This window comes from Ilyonectria robusta (genome assembly GCF_021365365.1).
Source record: "Ilyonectria robusta strain PMI_751 chromosome Unknown BGZ61scaffold_5, whole genome shotgun sequence".
NCBI classification, from domain to species: domain Eukaryota; kingdom Fungi; phylum Ascomycota; class Sordariomycetes; order Hypocreales; family Nectriaceae; genus Ilyonectria; species Ilyonectria robusta.
The window spans coordinates 204,315-224,832 of record NW_025764439.1 but is presented as its reverse complement, the minus strand read 5'-3'; the positions used below and the strand labels follow the sequence as shown (position 1 = coordinate 224,832).

The 20,518-nt window shown below is 54.0% G+C and overlaps 7 protein-coding genes across 7 annotated transcripts; 5 read left to right on the top strand and 2 right to left on the bottom strand.

Annotated features, from left to right (window-relative positions):
• Positions 1-416: 416 nt before the first annotated feature.
• On the top strand, positions 417-2,189 carry BGZ61DRAFT_346587 (uncharacterized protein; the record flags this gene model as incomplete). The annotated part of the gene is made up of 2 exons (XM_046239895.1): positions 417-1,097; positions 2,025-2,189. 2 exons carry the CDS (start codon positions 417-419, stop codon positions 2,187-2,189), a joined length of 846 nt encoding a protein of 281 aa, XP_046107264.1.
• Positions 2,190-2,334: 145 nt separating this feature from the next.
• On the bottom strand, positions 2,335-3,460 carry BGZ61DRAFT_346468 (methyltransferase; the record flags this gene model as incomplete). Its single annotated transcript, XM_046239883.1, has 3 exons — positions 2,335-2,426; positions 2,478-2,721; positions 3,143-3,460. The coding sequence occupies 3 exons, from the start codon at positions 3,458-3,460 to the stop codon at positions 2,335-2,337; spliced, it is 654 nt and encodes a 217-aa protein (XP_046107263.1).
• Positions 3,461-4,227: 767 nt separating this feature from the next.
• On the top strand, positions 4,228-4,989 carry BGZ61DRAFT_321092 (uncharacterized protein; the record flags this gene model as incomplete). The annotated part of the gene is made up of 3 exons (XM_046238937.1): positions 4,228-4,274; positions 4,328-4,547; positions 4,726-4,989. Coding segments are annotated over 3 exons (531 nt in total), but the record flags the coding sequence as incomplete, so codon positions are not given.
• A 128-nt stretch (positions 4,990-5,117) lies between these two features.
• Positions 5,118-8,010, top strand: BGZ61DRAFT_345908 (nb-arc and tpr domain-containing protein; the record flags this gene model as incomplete). Its single annotated transcript, XM_046239834.1, has 4 exons — positions 5,118-6,823; positions 6,882-7,397; positions 7,500-7,691; positions 7,770-8,010. 4 exons carry the CDS (start codon positions 5,118-5,120, stop codon positions 8,008-8,010), a joined length of 2,655 nt encoding a protein of 884 aa, XP_046107261.1.
• Positions 8,011-8,851: 841 nt separating this feature from the next.
• Positions 8,852-10,009, top strand: BGZ61DRAFT_529469 (uncharacterized protein; the record flags this gene model as incomplete). The annotated part of the gene is made up of 1 exon (XM_046253408.1): positions 8,852-10,009. One exon carries the CDS (start codon positions 8,852-8,854, stop codon positions 10,007-10,009), a length of 1,158 nt encoding a protein of 385 aa, XP_046107260.1.
• Positions 10,010-12,000: 1,991 nt separating this feature from the next.
• On the top strand, positions 12,001-12,637 carry BGZ61DRAFT_446008 (uncharacterized protein). The gene has a single exon (XM_046245167.1). The coding sequence runs from the start codon at positions 12,105-12,107 to the stop codon at positions 12,303-12,305; it is 201 nt and encodes a 66-aa protein (XP_046107259.1). The 5' UTR covers positions 12,001-12,104; the 3' UTR covers positions 12,306-12,637.
• A 939-nt stretch (positions 12,638-13,576) lies between these two features.
• Positions 13,577-17,249, bottom strand: BGZ61DRAFT_178301 (kinase-like domain-containing protein). Its single transcript, XM_046237658.1, has 2 exons — positions 16,777-17,249; positions 13,577-16,024 (listed from the first exon to the last, which is right to left on the bottom strand). Exons 1-2 carry the CDS (start codon positions 16,847-16,849, stop codon positions 13,848-13,850), a joined length of 2,250 nt encoding a protein of 749 aa, XP_046107258.1. The 5' UTR covers positions 16,850-17,249; the 3' UTR covers positions 13,577-13,847.
• Between the last annotated feature and the right edge of the window lie 3,269 nt (positions 17,250-20,518).

The window sequence follows — 20,518 nt, the reverse complement described above, 5'->3', positions numbered from 1 at the left end:
AGACCTCATACAGCTACGGGTCTGTAACCCCGGCTCTTGGGCACCGAAAAAGTCTGGACTACGTCTAGAAACGCTAAGAGAGGAGTGTCGCTCGAGTATGGCGATCCATCTCGGGAACTTTGCACGACTGCATAACTTCTCCATAGGAGACTCCATAGTCCGCCGCTTCATGCTGCACGACCTCTTCTCCTTCTCCGTCGAGCAGAGCATCTCCATAGAGGTCATATACCACACTACTACTTGGTCTAGTGAGTCTGGTGCACAGGAGCATAGAGCTCGCAGCTAATCTCGACACAGTCATTGTGTGGATGGACTCGGGCAACGAGCTCGCTGGCAGTAAAGGCGGCCCGTGGCTCTGTGATTTCGCGCTGACCAAGGAGACCCAATTGCATCCTATTTTCCAACACCGGCCTCGGATGGCACTAGGCCCCTCTCCGTTGGAGAACCACACCTCTTCGACGTCACGAACTTCGGGGGCTCACACCGTGCATACGCCCAGAACACCTGAACAGACTCCCCAGTTTCGTGATGAGCGAGTCACTCCCGAGAAATATCCTCAGAGCATCCGCCATATCTACAAGAACTATGGTAGATACCTCAAGTCCGGCGTCATGGCTCATGATGCCTTCTACGCTTTACACGAGCTGTTTGAGTTCTCAGCGGCGTCCATCGACCAGCTACTCGAGCTCCTAGAGGACACCATTCGGGGGGTACCCCATCAGGCAGACGCCGCAAGGCTGTCGGAGCTTCTAATCCTCAAGGCCAACCTAGATGGCTATCGCAGCTACGTTCGCGACACATTCAGGACGGTCCAGGCGCGAGGCAATCCCAAGTGGCCCCGAGCCGTCGATCCCAGGCACCGTTTGAAGGCAGACCAGGCAGCTATTCAACTCGAGGCCAGATACGAGCATCTATTAGCACGTTGCGACCGCCTTTCGGAACACGCCTCCGGCAACATCAACATCTTGATGAGTTTAGGCAGCCAGGAACAGACCGCCAAGACGGTGCAACAAACTGATAGACTCGGCAAGTTGAGCTTCCTGGCGTACTTCTACGTTCCGATCTCGTTTGCCGCCTCCTTTTTTAGCATGGGGTTTGTGGAGTTGGAGAATCATCTTAGTATATGGGCCTTCTTCAGCTTAGCTACGCTACTTTTGTTCTTATCTATGCTTGCCTGGGTCGTGGATCTGTCACATATATGGACTTGTTGCTGGGTTTATGCAAGAAGAAAATTTGTAGCTCTATAAACGGTCTTCTTAGAAGGCAAGCGATTTCGGGAAGATAGCCAACATGGGTTCCTGGTCGTGGATTTCCAGCCTTGGTGCGTGCTCATCGGTCCAATAGTGGAACTACAGAACCCTTGGTAATTCTGACCGAGAGTGTCTGGATGATGAGATTGCCTTAGAATGTCTTTATTCGTCAGTCCGATTGGAGAGCCTTGTTTTACCCCCTATCTCGACCTGTAGGTCCGGATTACCAAAGGCGGTTCGGCTTACCAAAGATGGTTCGGCTTGCTAGACACATATGCACTAGTCATTTCATGCCGGTAAAGCAACTCGTTATGCATGTGCTCCCAAGTGATACGTGGCCCGGCTTGGCCACCCATCATTGGCGGCACTTTGATCCCTCCTGACACCCCCGCGCCGCGCCCTTGCCTCATCTTTCCGAGCCTGATTGATTTTCAGGGATATCGGGTATTTACAAATCCCCGTCTGTTCTACTCCGGGGCTCTCACGAGACGGCACAAGCGATAAAAAGACCGGGGCCTCCCGCTTGATGTGGCCCGGGAATCCACAACCAAAGCTGCCTCTCTACTTTTTGTTGCTGCCACCCTTCCAACTTATCGATCCTCAGTGCTGCTCTGGTATGATTCAATTTCTTCGCGCTTAGCCCTTCTGCCTCTACTATCTTTGTCTTGCGCTAATAGGATGTAACGCAGCGCTTCGACGTTGCCTCCTTACGCCGTCAACATGGATAACGATGAGCGAACTCCTGTCGAGTCTACGCCCGTAGGCGTGACCCAGCTATACAACTCGACGCCCGAAAAAGTTCAGCCTTGGATGCAGCCCACAGGGGGCATCCCGGCGGCTGCTATAATGTGTGCAGCCAGCGACAACACTCATGGCGTCTCAGAGGGATCCTGGCTTGTCATGGAGAATGCCCCGAAAGGACTACGAGGTGGGAACTGAAAATGGAGGCATGGCAGATAAGTCTAGTTATGCAAACAAGCTTGTATACTGCCATCATCGAAACAAAGTTTCCAAGACTATTCAAACTTATCTAGAAATCTGCCTATATGTAACCTGTTCGGAGCTCACAAGCTGCCTTGCCGTCTCAGGGAGTGAAAATCACCACCACCACCTCGATGCTCTCCCTAGGCTTCTTCTGTACCGAGTTTGGGTTCTGAAATGATGCATGCGGCACGCCTGTGTGATTTTTTTTAGAGCGATGGAAGGGTACTAGAGCAGTGATCTCACCTGACATAGACCCCTTGGCAGAGTCATGTTGACGGAACAAGAGAGCCTCGCTGCTCTTCTGTTCGCTCAAGTACCACCAACGATGGCTGGGACGGGCATAAACGAGGGAATGCTCTCTGTTCGTAGTTCGAGTCACATAGTCCGCAACCTCCAGATCTCGCTGAGGATCCAGAGTCGCCGCGTCGCACAGAGCTAGTGGCCAGTCCTGATTCGGGCCTTGGAGGGGATGCCATACACTGTAGTCCTACTCATCAGCCTAGCTACGGAATGGAATACCAATAGCGGTAGTTTTTTTTCGGTGCATTACTGACTTAGCGACTTGATACTGCATTTTGAGAATTTCATCTGCCTGTTCTCCTGAGCATTCCTGGATGAGCTGCTCTGCCGAGGATTGAACCAGGTCTGGATCATGACGCCAGTTAGAAATGCGTGTTTCAGTTCTAATCGGCCTTTCGTGGTGGCACTTACCGGTGTGAGCTGCACGCAGTGGTTGCCCATGTTTATAGTCTCGTCCAGTCGACCTGGGGAAGTAGGGGTCTCTCTTTCGTATCTGCGAAATGAAAGATCAATTTACGACACTTGAAGTTTCTAAGGATTTAAAAACATAGATCAACGCCAGATTTGCTCACCTGGTGATGGAGGACCCGGCAACGAGCCCCGGGGACGGCTCTTTCGACAGCGGCAATCACCGTCGGGTAGTGAACCTTCTCGACAGCCTCCTGAGAGTCCCAGTCGACGGTATGATCTTGACCGTCAAGGTTTAGAAGCATGAATCCATTCTGTTCCAGGCTGAAAGAATGGCTCGAGCCGCGAAGGTCGGATACTGACACATGCACTTCAGTGCGAACAATGTTGTCCCGGGGAAGGGATCCTTGAGGGGTGAAAGCGAGGCTGTACGGCTTCACTGTGGAATATAAATCGCTCTCTTGAAGAAACCAGATGGTTGATTCAACGTTCTGTACTGACGGGGAAGCAACTTCCATCCTGCTGGATGTGGATGAAGATGAGGTGGTGATGTAATTAGGAAGGCTGTGATACATCTATTCATGATGCACGAGGGAGATTTTGGGCCGACCGCTTGCCTTGGTATTTATGCAATACTCTAACCTGGCAACGGTTCCTGATACATCTGCGCGCAGGACTTTGACCGTCCACGATTAAAATTATTCTCCCTGGCATCCACGCGGAACAACTATCAGTTCATCGATAATAAAGCCAAAGACTTTTGCGATTTCTGTCCCTTCTGATACTTTTCACTCTTGGATATGCTTTTAGGTCATTCAGAAAACCACTCGCGACATAGTTCAGCTTCAACCTGGCGGGCGTTTGTTTCCTGCTACCAAGTCCGAAATGGATAACTGATTTATTCTCTGCGGCGGCTTGCCTCGGCTTTCCGACGAAAGGGTAGTAGACCATGTGGTGATACAAGACTATGTGGTGACACTACATGTGAGTGAGATAAGTTCCGCACGGCTTATTGGTTATAGACTATCGCATGATATGAAAGAAATTACCTGGTCAAACTGCCAAGAGTGATAACAAAAGTCAGAGGGTCGGCCTACCAATTCAGGCGAAGTCTGATCTCGAAAGATGCTTCTCTGCACCCCTCCCCTGCTCCCGGTCTCCCACCAACTTCACGCAGCCACTGCACCTCACCGAACCTGACCATTACGAGGCTGCCGCTACTCAACTACTTGAGGCTATTGAGCCACATAACGTTATGCGACTCGATTACGAGGGCCAGCTGCGGCTGATATACGATTACCGAAAACCAGATACTGCAGGACCAGGTATCGAGTACGTAGCCTGGTTATGAACTCGAAGCAAGGCTCCAAGCTCACGTCTTCTAGCATCATTGTAGTCCCCAGTGCCTGGGCGCAGCACTCGCCAGGGCAAGTGAAGAGCGGTTGCTCCTGGCTCAAGCCCTTACTTCAATCCGACCTCAAAGATACTCGCGTGTTTCTCTTCACCTATGCCTTGCAGACTGACGGATCGTCTCTCTGGGACCAATTATTGAGCCAAGGCACTTCCTTGGTTGCCGGACTCCGTCAGAGCAGAACACAACCAGAAGTAATTGAGCTTGCCCCCAGTTGGCATTTGAAGCATTCTCTGACCTCGAGCTACAGCATTATCAAAGACCGCTTCTGTTAATCTGCCACAGCCTCGGCGGTCTCATTGTTAAGAAGGTAAGAATTACCTTTCAATGACCAATTCCTTCCTTTGTTGTTAATCACACTGAGTGTCATAGGCTTTGGCTCTTGGGAACGATTCTCGAGAAGCCTATCAAGAGGCTGTATCCGGTATCATCTTCCTCGGGACCCCCCATCTTGTGAGTACTTCGGCGGACGGTTGGAAGATGGTGCGTCTCTTGATGAAGCATGAAGAAAGAGAAATATCGGAGGATAATATGACCCCTTCCGAAATGGAAGGGGTCATCCGGGTATGCAGACATTTCGAGAACATTCAGCTTCCAATCTCGATTTTCTCTATCTACGAGCTTAAAGAAACCAGGTTTAAAGAGAACCTATTAAACCCTCGCAACTGGAGAAAACGATCAGTCTCGCTGGTAAGCCCAACTAAGCATGATAGTCGTCTGTCAAGCATCTCGTTAACACCCTTGCCAAGAGCATGACAGAATCTATGGTCCGAACCGGGGCTCTAGGAGAAATTTTGGTTGACGTTGACAAGACACATCTTGGACTGGCCACGATAGAAAAAGATGACCCTTTATACGTTAAGCTAGTGTATTTCTTCTCCGACTTTGCCGACCTAGCACCCAAGAACGTGCAAGATGCTCTTGCACGCACACCTCACCATGCATTGGAGAATCTAGTCTTGAGACCTAGAAGTAGCATCAGCTCACTTGTTGGGGCTTACTCCAACACTCCTGGGACTACCGTCCTCACACCAGAGTCTGGCTCGGGCGTCCCCAGCCAAGACGCCATCAAGCGCGAGAAAGAGCACGACCACGACCACGACAATGCCCTCGAGTCTTTGGCTGTTGGGGGGGTGCGATTTCCGTTTCTGTTCACTGCCTCGGTTGCTAGGAACCAGAAGTTCTACGGACGATCGGACGTACTCGACAACATTGACAACTTCTTTGGCTTGGGGAAGCCTCACCCAAGCGAAAGTGGGAGAACAGACTCGGTTGAGGATCGCCTTAACACGCCCAAGATATTCGCTCTGTGCGGCATCGCTGGGATCGGCAAAACCGACACGGCCAGCGAGTACGCCTTCACGAGGCTAGGTCACTTCGACGCTGTCATATGGATCTATGCGGATCCCGCCCCCAAAATCGGCCCCCAGTTTGTCGAGCTGGCAAAGGGCCTGGGTGGCCACGCCGTTTCTGTTAATGTGGACCAGGTGTCGGCTCGCGAAGTAGTCAAACAGTGGCTATCATCACCGGTGGGCTGGCGCATGCAACGTGGACAGTCCTTACAGGTGGAGGGAAGGTGGCTTATGATCATTGACAACGTCGAGGAGCCCGACGACATATACAACTGGCTTCCGGACCACGGCCCAGGCTGTATCCTCGTCACGAGCAAGTACCCGCTGGTGAATGAGAAGACATTCCGTCTCGATAATGGCCTAAACCTTGAACCCTTCTCTTCGGTGGCAGGTGCCGCGATGCTTCGGAAACTGTCGGATCGCAACCAATCTGGCGACACCGCCGTCAGCGTGCGCATTGCTGAAGCCTTGGGTGGGCTTCCCCTGGGCATTGCCCAGATGAGCGCCATTATCCGAGAGTATCATCTCAGCTTCGAAGACTTTGAGGTCTGGTACAGCAAGAACAAGAAGGAGCTCCACGAGCTACGGGTCAAGGGCATGCTAGGCAACTATAAGTACACGCTTGGGACCGTCTGGGCTGTTGAGAAACTCAGCAATCCTGCACGGGCTCTTCTGGGCGTTCTCTCCGTCCTAGACCCAGACAGAATACCGGAAAAGCTGCTTGAAGGAGGCGCAGATCAGGTTGAGCTGACAGACTACCCCTCGAATAAGGGTAACTACTTGATGGCCCGGGCTGAGCTTATCCATACTTCTCTTGTGTCGCGGAACATGGCAGCCAACGAATTACGGATTCACCGTGTCGTACAGGAAGTGGTCAGGCAAAAGAAGACCGAGGTGGAGCTTCGCCACATCTTCGCAGCAGCGGCAATTCTAATATCCTCGGTGTGGCCCTTTGTAAGCGGAACGGACCCGACGAGAAACCAGGCCTGGCGAGTCCCTGTTGCCGATACTTGGGGCCCTCACATCTCCAAGCTCCAAAGTCAATTCGGATCTCAGATTGAAGAAGAAAGGTTCGAAGGCACAGCAACCAGTGGCTACGTCTTTAGCAGCTACGCTTGGTGAGACTTCCAGGGTGAGGCGGCGAGTCATGATGGCAGTCTAATGTGGCAACGGCAGGTACCTCTCAGAGCGAGGCATGCATGAGCAGGCTAAGACCTTCACCTCTCTGGCAGAGAAGGTCCTTAACGCAGCTCGTAGAAAGGGCGACGGCGATCAGGATCAGATATTGCACTGGCTGGGAGAGGCGCATCACAGCGCGTCATTTGCAGCTTGTATGACGGGCTCATCAGACGGCATCCAGTATGCAAGTGCATGGATCGACATCTTGAACGACCTCATCAAGAAACAAAACAAGCCGCAGCACGTTCTGGCTCTGGCCACGGCGTACAATCAGATGGGTATCTGCTGTGTCAACAAAGACATGGTCCCGGAGGCAATGGACAGCTTTAACCAAAGCCTCACCACTTTCAAGGGCGTCCACGACGCACCTCAGTTCAGCGGCACGTTTCCGGCCATCTCACTTTCTCTGCTATATGTGCTTGAGGGACGCCCAGATGAAGCGGAAGAGATCTTGTCACCCGTTCTTGAGGAGCACGAACGACTTCTCGGCGTCGACGACCTAACCACCACAGAGTAAGTTGACAACCAAAAACGCTGCTAAAACCCTCACTCCTGCTTTTCTCCAACAGGAAAAAGCACCCCGTCATCAAATTTCGCAAACTAAAGCCGCTGCAGGTCCGGTCACATCTGGCGTACCATGGGCAATATCCGAAACGCGCAGCGGCGGTATCCAGAGGCATTAGACTATCATGAGCGAGCAGTAAAAAATATCCGAACCATTTTAGGGCGGAAGCATTACTTTGCAGGAGATTGCTCGTACAGTGTAGCTATGGATCTCATGCGACAAGGTCGCCTCGAGCGAGCAAGGTGAGGTTTCTTCGAAGCTCCAGTTCAAGCTAGGCCTAATCAGTTGAGCATCTCTCTAACGTGTGACGTTATCCACAGGGAACATCTTGATGTCGCCATCGAGGCTTTTGCAGCAACGTCTCACAGCAAAAGCCAGGAAGCACGGGCGCTATGGAAAAAGGGCTGCCTCTTGAAACAAATGGGGGACAAGTCGGGAGGCCAAGATTTCCTGCAGGAGGCAATGAAGCGAAGGCGCAAGCTAGTACCTGGGGATGATCGCAATCTTGAAGAGCTGAAAGATGAAGATTGGACAAAACTGGTCTTCTACTGGTCCCGTTAGATCAAGGTGCAAGATAATGTAGCCTAGGTACTATTCGCTAGCACTTTTTAAGGATTGGTCCCGCTATGGTGATGCATAAGATCTGAAGGTTGGGTCTGCTGTATTGTAAAGCGCTTACTTATATTACATGATCCAACTCTAGAGTAGGGCAGTGTCCCTCTGACGCTTTAACTCTTACATAATTCAGCCTGAATTTCTCTATAAAACTATACTAGAGTAGTATAATAGCTTAGATATTCTATTTATCTTAAGTGTTTTCTTTTTTTACTTTATATTAATAAATAAATTATAATTATAAACTATACCCGGTGTATCCACAGCGCCCCATAAGCATCAACACTGAGTAGGAGATAGCGCCAAGGATATAATCGAGGAACTTTGGTCAGCCTGCGCCGTAAGCCGGCTGACATACTAGGGACGTTATTCCTAGTTTTTGATTGGCCCAGCTACGACTGAAGGGTACTGTAGCCGTGAATTGATCAGCAATTTTGCTTGCTCCATTTCGGCCCCCAATTTATCCCCTGCCTTCCAAACCGGACTTGTCCATAAGAGATGTGGCTTGCAAGAACCAAGGCTTCTCTATTGGACGGATATAAAATCTGAGGCGGAATCCTGACTTTCAGCCCTTTTTTGCGCGTTTAACCGACGTCTGGGGGGCTGCCTGAGAACACCCTTGTCATACCAGGGTTTTTCCTTGGGCTGACACCTTTATACTGAGAATGCCCCATCCTGTCTTTTGCAACCTTTTTCTCATGTTCCTTGGTAAACTATTTTCGCTTGCTCTTGGGCCAATCTCTTTGCACTTCGCGAATACCGGACCGCCGTCGCTGAATCGTTAAAAATGCGTCGCTCCAAGATACTGTTCTCTCTGGCAGCTCATGCCCTATGCATATCTATCGTCATTGCAGGCCCCGGACGATCCCGTTCTCAGTTCAGACGATTCTTTCCGACTGTGCAGCACTACTCTAGTCCGCGCTTTCATGAACAGTGCCCTGAGCAGTTTGCAAATTACTTCAACGAGAGCCTTCCTGATCCAGCCGGGTCGCATCAGTGGTCGACCGAGTTGATGGGTTGTATTCTGGACGCCTATGGAGAGGTCAACAAGGCAAACATGGCTGTGACGGCCATCCTGTTGGCGCTGCTACCCGCGGGTCTCGTTCAGTTCGGACCCAGCATGGCCGAGATCAGTCTCCTCAGCACCCGAAGGCCGTTTCTCGCCACGTTCCTGGGCTTTGGATTAATGTCACCAAACCCAACCGAGTTCGAGTTCGAGGCCATTCTGGAGAAAGCAAGCAACGGCGGCGCACCGCTCATCCCGATGAGGGCCCTAGACGGGGGATCCTTCATTGCCAAGGTTCTCGTGTCTGCTATCGAGTATGCCATCGCGATGGGAGCGACGGCAAACTACTTCTACCAACTCTACCGGCTAACATATTGGGCCATATCCCTGGCCCCGATGTGTGTCTACCTCCCTGGCGTACCGGAAACGGCCACGCTATTTGGGTGGGCCGTTCTCAACTTGCCACTTTACCTACTCAGTTTTGTGGTCTTTGCCTTGGCCTTTCGTCATGCTGCACCTCAATCAGGCTACAACCGAAGGGGAAACCGCGTGGCCGAGATTATCACTGCTGAGCTGACTCCCTGCGGTCAAGGCCGTGACTTGAGGCTTCGGCGTCGACAAAATTGGCAAGTGTTGCAGCGCCTTCTCGGAACCGTCGTCCGACTGATTGCCGGGCTTCACATCATCCTCGGCACTGTTCTTATTGGCAGCATTGTTCTTATACCCTTGGCCGACTCTCTGCCGGTGATCTACACCTTTGTATTCGCGGCTATTTTGACTCGAGCTGTATTGAGCTATGAACTGAATGGCCTGGCGATAAAGACAAGCCTAGAGTCAGAGAGTGCAGACAAGATCGAAACCCAAGGCACACAACCCTATGTGTATGAGACACATACTCTTGAACCAAAACGATACGAAGGTCTAAGGCAGTCTGATTGAGTGGATAATACCACCGATTTGTGACGGCTGTGTCTAACGATGTGGATGTGTATGGTCGAGTGTATCAGGACGTCGAGTTGAGCAATATAGGTCGCGGTCGGGTAATGGTAGAATAGGAGGTTCAACGTAACTAAGTGTGCTGATAGTCGGTGGGCCAATCTGTCTGTTCAGTGCTAAATAAGTGTGCATATACACTGATGATTATTGTTGATACTATTGTTGGTGTTTTTTGTTACTGTTGAGCTTCTTGTCCCCCCTCTGGGTATGTGTACTAGGGCACCCTAACCTCTTGATACTCTGATGATTACACTGCTACTGTAAGTGATCAGTGTGTAACTAGAGAGATTTAGTGGGGGCGTATTATAGTTCTGTTGGTTGTAACTGTCTGATCCTAACTTGGGCTGTAATATACTAAGTGAATAGAGATGGCTTATTAGTTTAGGAATACAAATACTTAATTTTATTTTGTAATTTATACATCATATTATCAGACAGCAAGGCCATTGAAGACTAATGTGCGACATCCTTATCGTTCAGCTACTATCCGTACAAACGCCTCTGTCGCCGCTCGTTCTTCAAAGGGTCCCATTTTCAGCTCCTCTCCAACACTGCTGACGGTGTGGTCTTGGAACTGAAAAGGGTATTCAGCGAAAACTCCAACTCACTGACAACAGGCGAACGCTGGGAGCGATTCAACTTTGCGGTTCGACATCCCGACCAGCAGATGAAGATTGTGAGACGGCTCGAGGATATTTGTCAAACGGAGACTCTGGATCTCTCGTTCATACAAGTTGACAAGGACCACATGCCCAAGGCCCAGTTTTCGAAGGCCATCGTCAAGCTCGTTCGCGGGATTCTGGCAGATAGACTAAAATGCAATGGCTCGACGATGATGGGCAGACAGCTGTTCAAATTATCGAGAATATCGCTGTTCGGACTGACTCCAGAGAGGCGCGAGCGAGAGACATGTATGTCCCGCCCGTGTTCACGGGAAGATGGATGGCGGAGCAATGGACTTTTGGAGAGCATGGCAGCAAATCCAGATGGAGGAGGTAAAGCAATCTTGCTCAAATGCAAACGGCGAGGCATAGAGGCATCGAGAGAAGCAAGACAAGGGCACTAATAATATGCGTGGTTATTGTTTCGCCAACCACCCCCAAAAGCCAGTGCTAGAAACCTCGAGGTGCAAAATTACCCTCTCCCAGTTCACAGGAACCCCTCTACCAGACAACTTGTAACCCGGACCCAAGGTCGCGAAGTTGCGTATCGTTGCCAAAGAACTCCATCAGACTTATCCAGTCATTATGCTTAATTTAGGCTTAAATTTTCCGTTGCCGGCGATGAACTAGCCTTGACGCAAAAACCGCCAGCACCTTGAAACAAGACGCTCAATATATCGGAAGGGACTCAAGAGCCCCGCCAATCCACGCTGTCGGTGTCTACAATAACGATGGACCACAGTACACGCTTGGGACAGCTGGCTTGACAGAGACTGCCCTGCGCCCCTTGCTCAGGACTGTATGGGGGTTCGGTTGGTCAAATTGCAACGACCGACATGTTGACTTGCAATTGACCCTCGCCGAGGTAAGACTTCTACGTCACTGCAACTCTCATCTAAAACTGTCTTAAACTCGTCGCCCAACTTTCCACGGCCAGCCATCCAAGGTCTCAGCCCGCAATTAGTCACCCCGTCTCGGGGCCAGATAAGCTTACGACTCTACTCTAAACCCGGCCTGGCTGGATTCCCTCTTCGGCCCTGCAGTGTCGAGTATACCGACGGCAGTTGGCCAGCTCCAATAGAGGCTTGCATCCCACACCAAAAACATGTCGGGTTGCTTCCCCGGCTTTTGAGGGCCAATGGGACAGCTCCGCGGAGGTCACACCCTGTCCCGATCGGGGCCCATGCGTGAAATGCAATGCGGAGGACGGGTCCGGGTCCCCGAAAAACAAGTGTCTTTCAACATTTTTGCATCGACCATTCGTGCGTGTCTGTAAATTCGTCTTATTCACTATTACTCTTCTATCGAGGATGGCTGGCCCGTCTGCTCTCGTGACCCTCCTTCGCTGCTAATTCTCTCATCGACGTGCCATCCATATGCCGTCCGCCTCCCACCGGCGTCCACTTACACCGACGCATCACGAACAACAACACGCACGAGAACAGCCAGCCTCCAACACCCCACGGCCGGCGCATCTGCCACTGCCGACTTACCCGCCATCCCGCGACGCGGGCACGAATCACCTCGCGCGCCGGCTTCGACAGAGCCTCAGCCCGTGGGCGGAGCACGGGGGTTAGGTTTTGGCTGTAACTACCACCGCGCAGCAGGCTAGTAACCAGCACTAACTAGCACGTCGCAACCTCCCCCGTCTCGGCACCGTCCATCCGGGCCGGTGAAGAGTAACCCACGACGATGACGGGCTGCTGCTGCTGCACAAGGCGGTTGTTTTTTTCTCATTTTCTCATCCGGAAGCCCGAGAAGGGCAGGAGCGAGGCGATCGCGACGGGAGAAAAGCAGCGGTGAGGCGAAAAACCCCTCTCCCAATGGCGATATCGCGAGACTCGGTCAGCCAACCCTCCAAGAGAACAATATCGCACGCTCACCACAGCCCCCCCCCTTCCCCCCGCCCACGGAAAATCCACAAACTCGCCGTCATGTGCCCGAGCTTCCAGCCTCGTCTGGTTCGTCCCACGTCGAAGCGAAACGCGCATGCTGCAGAGTGCTGTAGTGCTGTGAGTGCTGTAAGTGGTGTTGTAGATGACATGTTCCAGCTTGTACCGGCTCCGTCGAACTTGGAAATAGATACGCGTGCGCCCTGGGCGTGGCCGCGTGTCGTACATGCAGGTGGTGAGACGCCGCGGCGTGGGATGATGGACGGGTATGCTCCGTAGTACTCTGCATACAGTCCACCGTCCTGTCGGGTATGGCCCTGACGTCCACAGAAGATACTAGAGAGTCTGCGCAACTTCATCCCACGCTGCACATGCTTGCCTTTATGCGTGGTTTGTCGTCCCCAACAAGATCAACAGCCCGCTATCGTCCCAACCTAATCACAATTGCGTTGTAGTCACCATGAATCACCAGGAATCAATGCCTGAATACCATGTTTGGATCTCAATGCAAGTCTCTATTATGCGTTTCGCAAATACTAGACTAATGATGTTGGCGCCGCTGACGTCTCCTTGCACCACACACCCCAAAAGCCCGCCCACCCAATACTGCGAGAATATTTCCCAGCACGAGGCAGAGGGCGCATTGCCCCATCCAAAACAAACTCGACAAATAACAGCAAGCTGAATGACCTCCTTTAATCTGCAAACTTTTTCTTTCGCCGCGTTGAAAAATATAGAGATCCTCAACGGATTCCAACGGGTATTAGCTCCATGCCACCTCTCCCCATCTCCTCGGGCAGCCAAGACCAGAAAAAAAAGTACATAGGAACAAGAGAGATAGGCCCCGAGCCTGGGCCCTGGGCCCGTAACCGCTATGTACGAGTCGAATATGATGTGATACCGACGCCGAAATCGGCGCGGCACAATCTTCTTCAAAGATTCTGCAAGAGGCCAATCAAGCAAGACGAAAAGTGATCAAACTCCAGACCATGCGGGCCGTCCAAACCCCCCTATCCCATGGTCACCGTCCCCGGAACGCCTTTGTCGGTGTATGAACAAGACGCAAAACTCACAAGTTGCGCACCTCGCCACGCCCGAGGGGGAAAACAATAAACAAATGAAAAACGGGTAGTCCCTTGTCGTATCTCCGTGGCCATATTATGGGTTGGGAGGCCGAAACCGGATGACGTGACTGAGAAACCCTTGCGTCGATAATCGTAACGTCGTTTAGTAACCCGCTTGACCGGGCATCTTGCCGAGAGAGTGGGATCCCGTACTCTTCGGGGGCAAGTGGTTGTGGCAAAAGATCTTCTTGACGCCGTTCTTGGTCGTGTCCTTCTTGGTCGCGTCGATTTTAAGTGCCGGGTCATCGTACGACTCGACTTGGCAGCATTCGACACCCTTCATCCAGCGGTTGTTAAGCACCTCGCTAATGCTGATGCGCTTCTGCGGGTTCGGGTTGAGCATCTGAAGTAGAAGACGGCGAAGGGCTGGGGGAGAAACTCCAACGTCCATCGCGTAGCACTTGGGATAATCGGTATCCGAGATGGCGGCGTCGGCCTCGGGGTGCTTGGCGTACCAGTTGTTCCAGCCCTTGACCAGCTTGTCGTAGTGGGTGTTGCCCTTCTCGGCGCGGGACCAGATAGCACCGCCAAAAGTTAGGTAAATCATGATGATAGCAGAGCTCCAAACATCCAGAGGTCGGGGGTCGTAGGAATCCTTCTTCTCCAGAACCTCGGGGGCGATGTAGGGCTCGCTGCCGCAGATTCCGGGAGAGCACAGGCGGATGTCGCCCATGTTTCGTCCACACTGTCCACCGGCTTCGCGCAGACCCGGGTGGGTTCCGCAGAACACCTCGGAAACTCCAAAGTCAGTGATCTTTAGCTTACTGTCCTTGGTGATGATGAGGTTCTCGAGCTTGATGTCGCGATGAGCAATGCCATTGGCATGCAGGTAATAAACGCCCTGGATCAGTTGCTTGAAGAGGCAGAGGCGGTCCTTCTTGCGATCCTCACCCTTGAGATGGCCCTTTTGGACCAGGCTAAACAGATCACCCTCGGAACAGTACTCCATGACGTGGTTCCAGCGGCCGTGGTCGGTGCAGAGACGAATTGTCTCAACGACGTTGGGATGATGGAGACTCTTGGCGATGCTGAACTCGGACTTGATCTTCTTCTCGTAGTCCTGCTGGGTCTCGCGGTGAGACTTGCCACGGAACTCCTTGACGGCGTAGAGCTCCTCGGGGTAGCCCTTGCGGTTCATGAGGGTCACCTTGGAGGCGGCGCCTTTGCCGAGATGCTTACCGTGACGACCGAGAAACTTGCTTTGGTACTCGAATTCGCTCTGAAGCTCGGCAACGTCGACAGCGAAGTCATCGGGGAGGCTCAAGCTCATGCGCCGGGCCTTGGCGCCGGTACCAGAGTCTGGGGGAAGAGCCCAGGGCAGTCGCTCGGGAGGGTAAGTTGCCTCGTCATGGTGGTGCTCGGCACCGGCAGCGATGGGAGTGGTTGGGCGGCTGCCACCGTCGAAGCTGCTAGCTCGACGGCGGAGCTGCTGGCGATGGTTTCCACGGGTGCTTCCACGGGTGACGGTAGAGCCGACAAAGTTGACAGCGCGGCCGCGCAGGGTCAATCCAGTGGATGCACGGTTCTTCTTTGTAAAGTCGTTCTGGCTCGGGATAGTGCCGTTCGCAGGACGGTCGCTAGTGTCGTGGGCACTCTGCCTCATCTCAAGGGGAGAGCCGGGAGAAGGAGGAGAATTTGAACGGGTGGTGGCCGAGGAGCGGTTCATAGAGAAGCGGCGGGTGGGACCGGCGCGGGGCTGGCCATTCGAGGTCGGGTCAGAGACGCCTGAGGCGACGGAAGGAGCAGAGTCGACAATGGCAGATTCCTTGGCTATGTGAGCCTGAGAAGTGCTTCGGCGGAAGAAAGACGACATGGTGCGCTTGAAGCTCGACGTCGAGCCACGTGTGGAACGGCGGGAGAGCGGGGTGCCGGTGGTAGTTACGTCGGTGTCAGTGGCTCTCGGGGTGGTTGACTCGGTATTAGAGGCGCGGCGGGAGGAGCTCTGCGAAGAGGAGAAGAAACCGGCCTTGGTGGGAGATGTTGCGGTGCTGTTCCTGTTGGATCCCGGGATCGGAATGGGCGCAGTAGAGGACGAGAGGGAAATTGGCTGGCAGGACTGAAGAGTCTGGATGTCGGCGAGGTCCTGGCCGCTCTGGAGGGTGAAGTCCTGGGAATGGCGGCTGATAGGAGTCACGGGCTCGACAAAGGACTCGCTGCCAGACTCGCCGCCTTCCTCGAGAATTGAATCGGTCAAATCGGTGGAGAAGCCGCGGGGCGAAGAAGCGGACAAGAAGCTGCTAGCCGAGTTGGAGCGCAACGGAGGCGAGTTGGCGCTTTTATCTGTCGGCGAAGGAAGAGAAGACGTCAGCGGGCAGGGATGATGAATGGGTGACAGAGAGAACAGGCGGGAGGACAGGCGCACAGGATGACAAGGCGCAGGGAAGAACTGAACAGGGGAAAGGAAGGGACGAGGCAGAAGGAGATCCAGGCCCAGCACCTAGGCAGGGTTGAGGATGCATCAACAGGGCGGCGAGGCAGGGCAGGGGGGGTATTAAAAAAAGACGAGAGGGCGCGGCGGATCAAATCAGCTCAAGTCAGCGCTGCCAGGGCCTTCCATCAGCGAGCGCAGGGCGGCCAGTGATGTGACTGATGTCCGTGTGGAGGCGAACGGATGGTGGATTGGCTGGTTTCCAGGCCTGGACTGGTCGGTCTGCCTGCTGCAACTTGCGCTGGGCCGCTCTGGGTTGGGTGGACGGATGGAGAAACGCTTCCAGCTCCAGCTCCAGCTCCGGCTGCGACACTGAAAGAACCAACTCCAAGTTGGTCCCCACGTATCACGTCACCGATCCCAACCACGATCCAGTGACGACGGATAAGTCGGGAACAAGACAGACGCGAAGCCGCGAGCACGATGCTTTCTCCGAGGCCGCGCCGGACGCCAGCCAGCCGATGACAAAGTGGGCATGGGCTGAGGGGGAGGTGAGGGGCACCATTACCAAAAGATGCGAGGAGGCAAACCCAAACAGGCAATGTGAACAGCGAACAACGAACAGTAACAAATAACAGGATAACAACAAGGAAAATGACCGTACCTGCTGAGTCGAGCATCGACTGCTGATGCTGGTGGGGAGCAACCATCATCCCTGGGGCCGAGAGTGCCGCCATGATGGAGTCGCTTCGGAGACGTGCGTTTGCGGATTCGCTTTCGGTAGCCAAGCGCGTGGATTTCGCCGAGTGCAGTCGGGTGCTAGGTGCTAAAAACCTGCTGGACGGCGCTGAAAGCCGATCGCTGAGCGTCGATGGGGACGCTGAAGCGGTAGCGGCGATGGGGATTGCTCGGGTATGGGAAGAAGGGGTTCGAGTGGGAAAGGGTTCAAGTGGTTCCAGTGGTTCCAGTGGTTCCAGTGGGGGTGGGCGGCCGCTAGTGAAGGGTACGGCGCTTCCAGGTACTGGAGTCTCCGGTGGTACAGCGGGCGGCGGGCGGTGGTTGGGTGCGAGGGCCGGTCACTGGGAGCGGCGAGGGACCACGGAGGCAGGGCCACACACCATCAACGGAGAAGAGGCACTTGACTGATTCAGCTTGACGCTTCAAGCCAGCGGTTGGTTGTTCGGAGGAGGGGGTGATGAGAAAAGCGTCGGTAGAGAGAAATGAGAACCGGTTCGACGGCACTTCCGAAGCGCTGGGGTTTGGTTGAAGCTTGACGCTGGTGCTGATGTTGGTGTTGATGCGAATGCCACGAGAGCGTTCGTTATCGTGGACGGGTGGATGGAGAGGATGTGTGAGTGATTGCGTGGTGATATGGACAGTGAATCAGGTCTGATCACCAAGGTGAGTGAGCCCAAGGTTGGTCAAGTTGAATTGGTCCCTGCAATAGCGTGTTTGTGTAGTTCGTCGTTGTCGTATTCAGCTCGATGTGTTTGGTCGGGATGATGGTTCTCTGCAGGCCAAGTGCGTTTGTCCCGTATTAGTCGGATCGATGCTCAATTCTTCCCGTCGTTGTCGAAGGAGCCCGTGTCGATGGTTTCTCTCTCGCACTCTCTTCTCTCGCGTGTCTCCCTGGGGATTGTGTAGAGGCCGGGTTCACAGCACGGAACGGTAATCCAGCAGAGGGGGACGGGCGAGAAGGCGAGGAGGCGGAGGGGGGAGGGGAGGCGGCCGCATGAAACTGAATAACCTCGTCCAACAGGCACGGGGCACGAGAAGAGAGGAGATGAAAGAACACGACAATGGGGTGTCTTCCAAGTCGAATTAAGAAGTCGTAAGAGGAGGTAGTCGAGGAGAAAGGAGATGAAGGGATGCGGAATGGCACAGAGGGTAGGTCGACGACTGGAAAAGCGCGCAGCTCTATTTTGTGTTTCCCCGTTTCTGGCTGGGGGGGAACCGCTGCGAGTTATGAATGAAGCCGCGCTCCGCCGTCTCGCTGCCTTTTGCGTGGGGAACGATGAGCGACCTGGGCTAGGGGGGGGAGGGGGGTGGTGGGAGGCGGGTTTCTCCTCTTCGAAGCAGGGGGGTGAAGATATGTCGAGGTGGGGAGTGTACCTTTGGCATCACCACCCACAGCTAGCAGATGGCCGTGTGCCAGGCCAGTGCGAAGTGTTGCGAGGGGGGTACACCCGGTGCGGTACAGGAGAGACAGGAGTGGATTTGCCTTCTTCTGCTGCTGTTCTTCGTCGTCTTCTTTTCCGCGGGTTGGCTTTGTCTTGGCTCTGCAGTGGATTATTGGAACGAGTTGGTTGGGCGAATGGATGGTGTGCGGGTGGGTTCTGGGAGTCTTGATTGCGCAGGTGGGTGCACAGTGCGCCATTTTTTCCCTCTAGCCTTCGCACACACGCTCTTGCAGCCAAGCTCTGCTGCCCCAGAGCCAGAGCCTCTCTTCCCTGTCGGCCAAGCTTGGCTTCTCAGGGCGACCGAGACCCCGTTTTTTTCCCTTTATTTCCCTCTCTCACTGTCGAGTCCCTGAGAACAGCGGTATGAAATTCGCTGTCGTGCCTTGTTGGCCTGCGCCGAGTACGCACGCAACCTCCCCAGGGTTCCTCCACAAGTGGCCCCCCCTCCGCCATAAGTGAACACTGCAGTTTCGGTTCGTACTGTAGAACTCTCTCCCACCCGGTGTCCTCAACCCGCATGGACCCCCAACTTACACCGAACCCCTCGCCTTCATTATCTTTCGTGGTTGCGTATGGAGGCGTGCGCGGGCTTGCCACGGCGGGCGAATGCGGTGCACTACCACCGTAGAACGCATGCCGCTGTAAATGTTGCAAGTACCCCGACGTATGTCTGCGGTACTCGGTGTGGACCGGGCCTGTCCAATCGGCCGGTGGACTGTGCGCCATTGCGATGCGCCCCGTGGCCCCTGGATCCTGGATCCGTCCGGGGCATTTTCGATCTCGCACTCGTCCTGCACTGTGATGGACATTGACAAGTGACAATGGGACGCTGGACCCTCCATTTACACATGGCGCCGTTGCCGTTTAAGCGCCTCACTCTTGTCTGTCTGCCAGTGTCTGGTTGATGATCCTGGATGAATCTTTGACCGACCTTTACCGCGTCCCAAGTCCCAAGTCCCAAGTCCCAACTGGCTGGGCCCAATTCATCACTCACTTCGACCTGCAGAACTAGTTTTTGCCGTTGCATCAAGGTTTTCCGCCCCTTGATGCGTGGCCACGCCGTCTCGGTACTTGTTGACATGTCTTAGTGATGTCGGCTTTATCCTTCACCTTATCCCGCTCTCTGGGACCTTGCAATTCCAGCCTGTAGAGTGCCCCCGAGACCTTGTCGCAGACACGGTCCAAACCCAATTTCGACAAGTCTGGGATGCAGAAACTTCATCATATCAATGCTGTACAGTACACATCATCGCCATGCCCGTCAGGCATCCGCAGCGGTCAAGGGAGTCGACTGCCACGGTGGCAGAGGCGGCCATCATGACTGCTCTCCCCACCAGCTGCGATCCATCGATCGAAGATCATCGCCAATGAGGCATGGACTCGGCCTGATCTCGTGGTTCATCTCCCTAGCAAGGCGCAGTCGCCTTTGTCATACTGTGCTTCGTCTCACCTCCCGACCCGATTCACAATGCCATGCCCGATGTAGGCCGCACCCGGGTAGATCCCGCTCCGCTACTTGATGGCCGGCCGGACGCCCGCCGGCAGACCACAAAGCCTGCCGGAAAGCAAAGGAGAAGCCCCTTTAGAGCGGCGACTGTGCTGATGGGCCAGACCGGGCGGTGGCTACATAGTATGTAGTAGTACAAGCCTACAGAGTCTTCTCCAACCAGAGGGCCTCTTTTACATAGGACATTTGTCGCTCGTGTGCCTTCAAGCCCAGTCGAGCAAGCCGGGTCCACCAGATGCCCGGCCCTGGCGCAACCCCAGTCTCCAACCCCCAGAAATGAATTCAGCCCCAACACGCGAAGCAGCCACCGTGGATGCTTGTTGTTGCTTGTCACTGATGGCTGATGCGTTGCATCTGCAAGCCCCACGCACCCAGCATAGCATCCACAGCGAAGCTCAGGGCCAGCCAGTGTAGCACTCGACCAGTACCCGCAATAAACTGCCAGCTCACGCCAGGCCGAGGCAATGGAGAGGCTGGACGTCACTGGAGTCGCTGGACAACGAGATGAATGGAGCCTGGGCAAATTAATTATAGGCACTTTCCCGTCTAGCGCGCTGAGGGCAGTGGACGAAGGATGGCATTGACTGCAGACCAGGCCAGGCCAGGCCCAGGGCCCTTCGTCTGCTGTCCACCGTTCGTCGTCCACCGTCCACCGCGTCAACCGCCCCCTCGACGCTCAAGCTTGATTGGGATGATCGGTACAGACGGCAACGGCGCGG

Bases quoted from the DNA above. Each gene is read 5' to 3' on its own strand.
- BGZ61DRAFT_446008 (XM_046245167.1), top strand. From the start codon at position 12,105: ATGCCGTCCGCCTCCCACCGGCGTCCACTTACACCGACGCATCACGAA.
- BGZ61DRAFT_178301 (XM_046237658.1), bottom strand. From the start codon at position 16,849: ATGGCGGCACTCTCGGCCCCAGGGATGATGGTTGCTCCCCACCAGCAT. The intron at 16,025-16,776 runs GTACGGTCATTT...CTTCGCCGACAG, and splicing joins GTCGATGCTCGACTCAGCAG to ATAAAAGCGCCAACTCGCCT.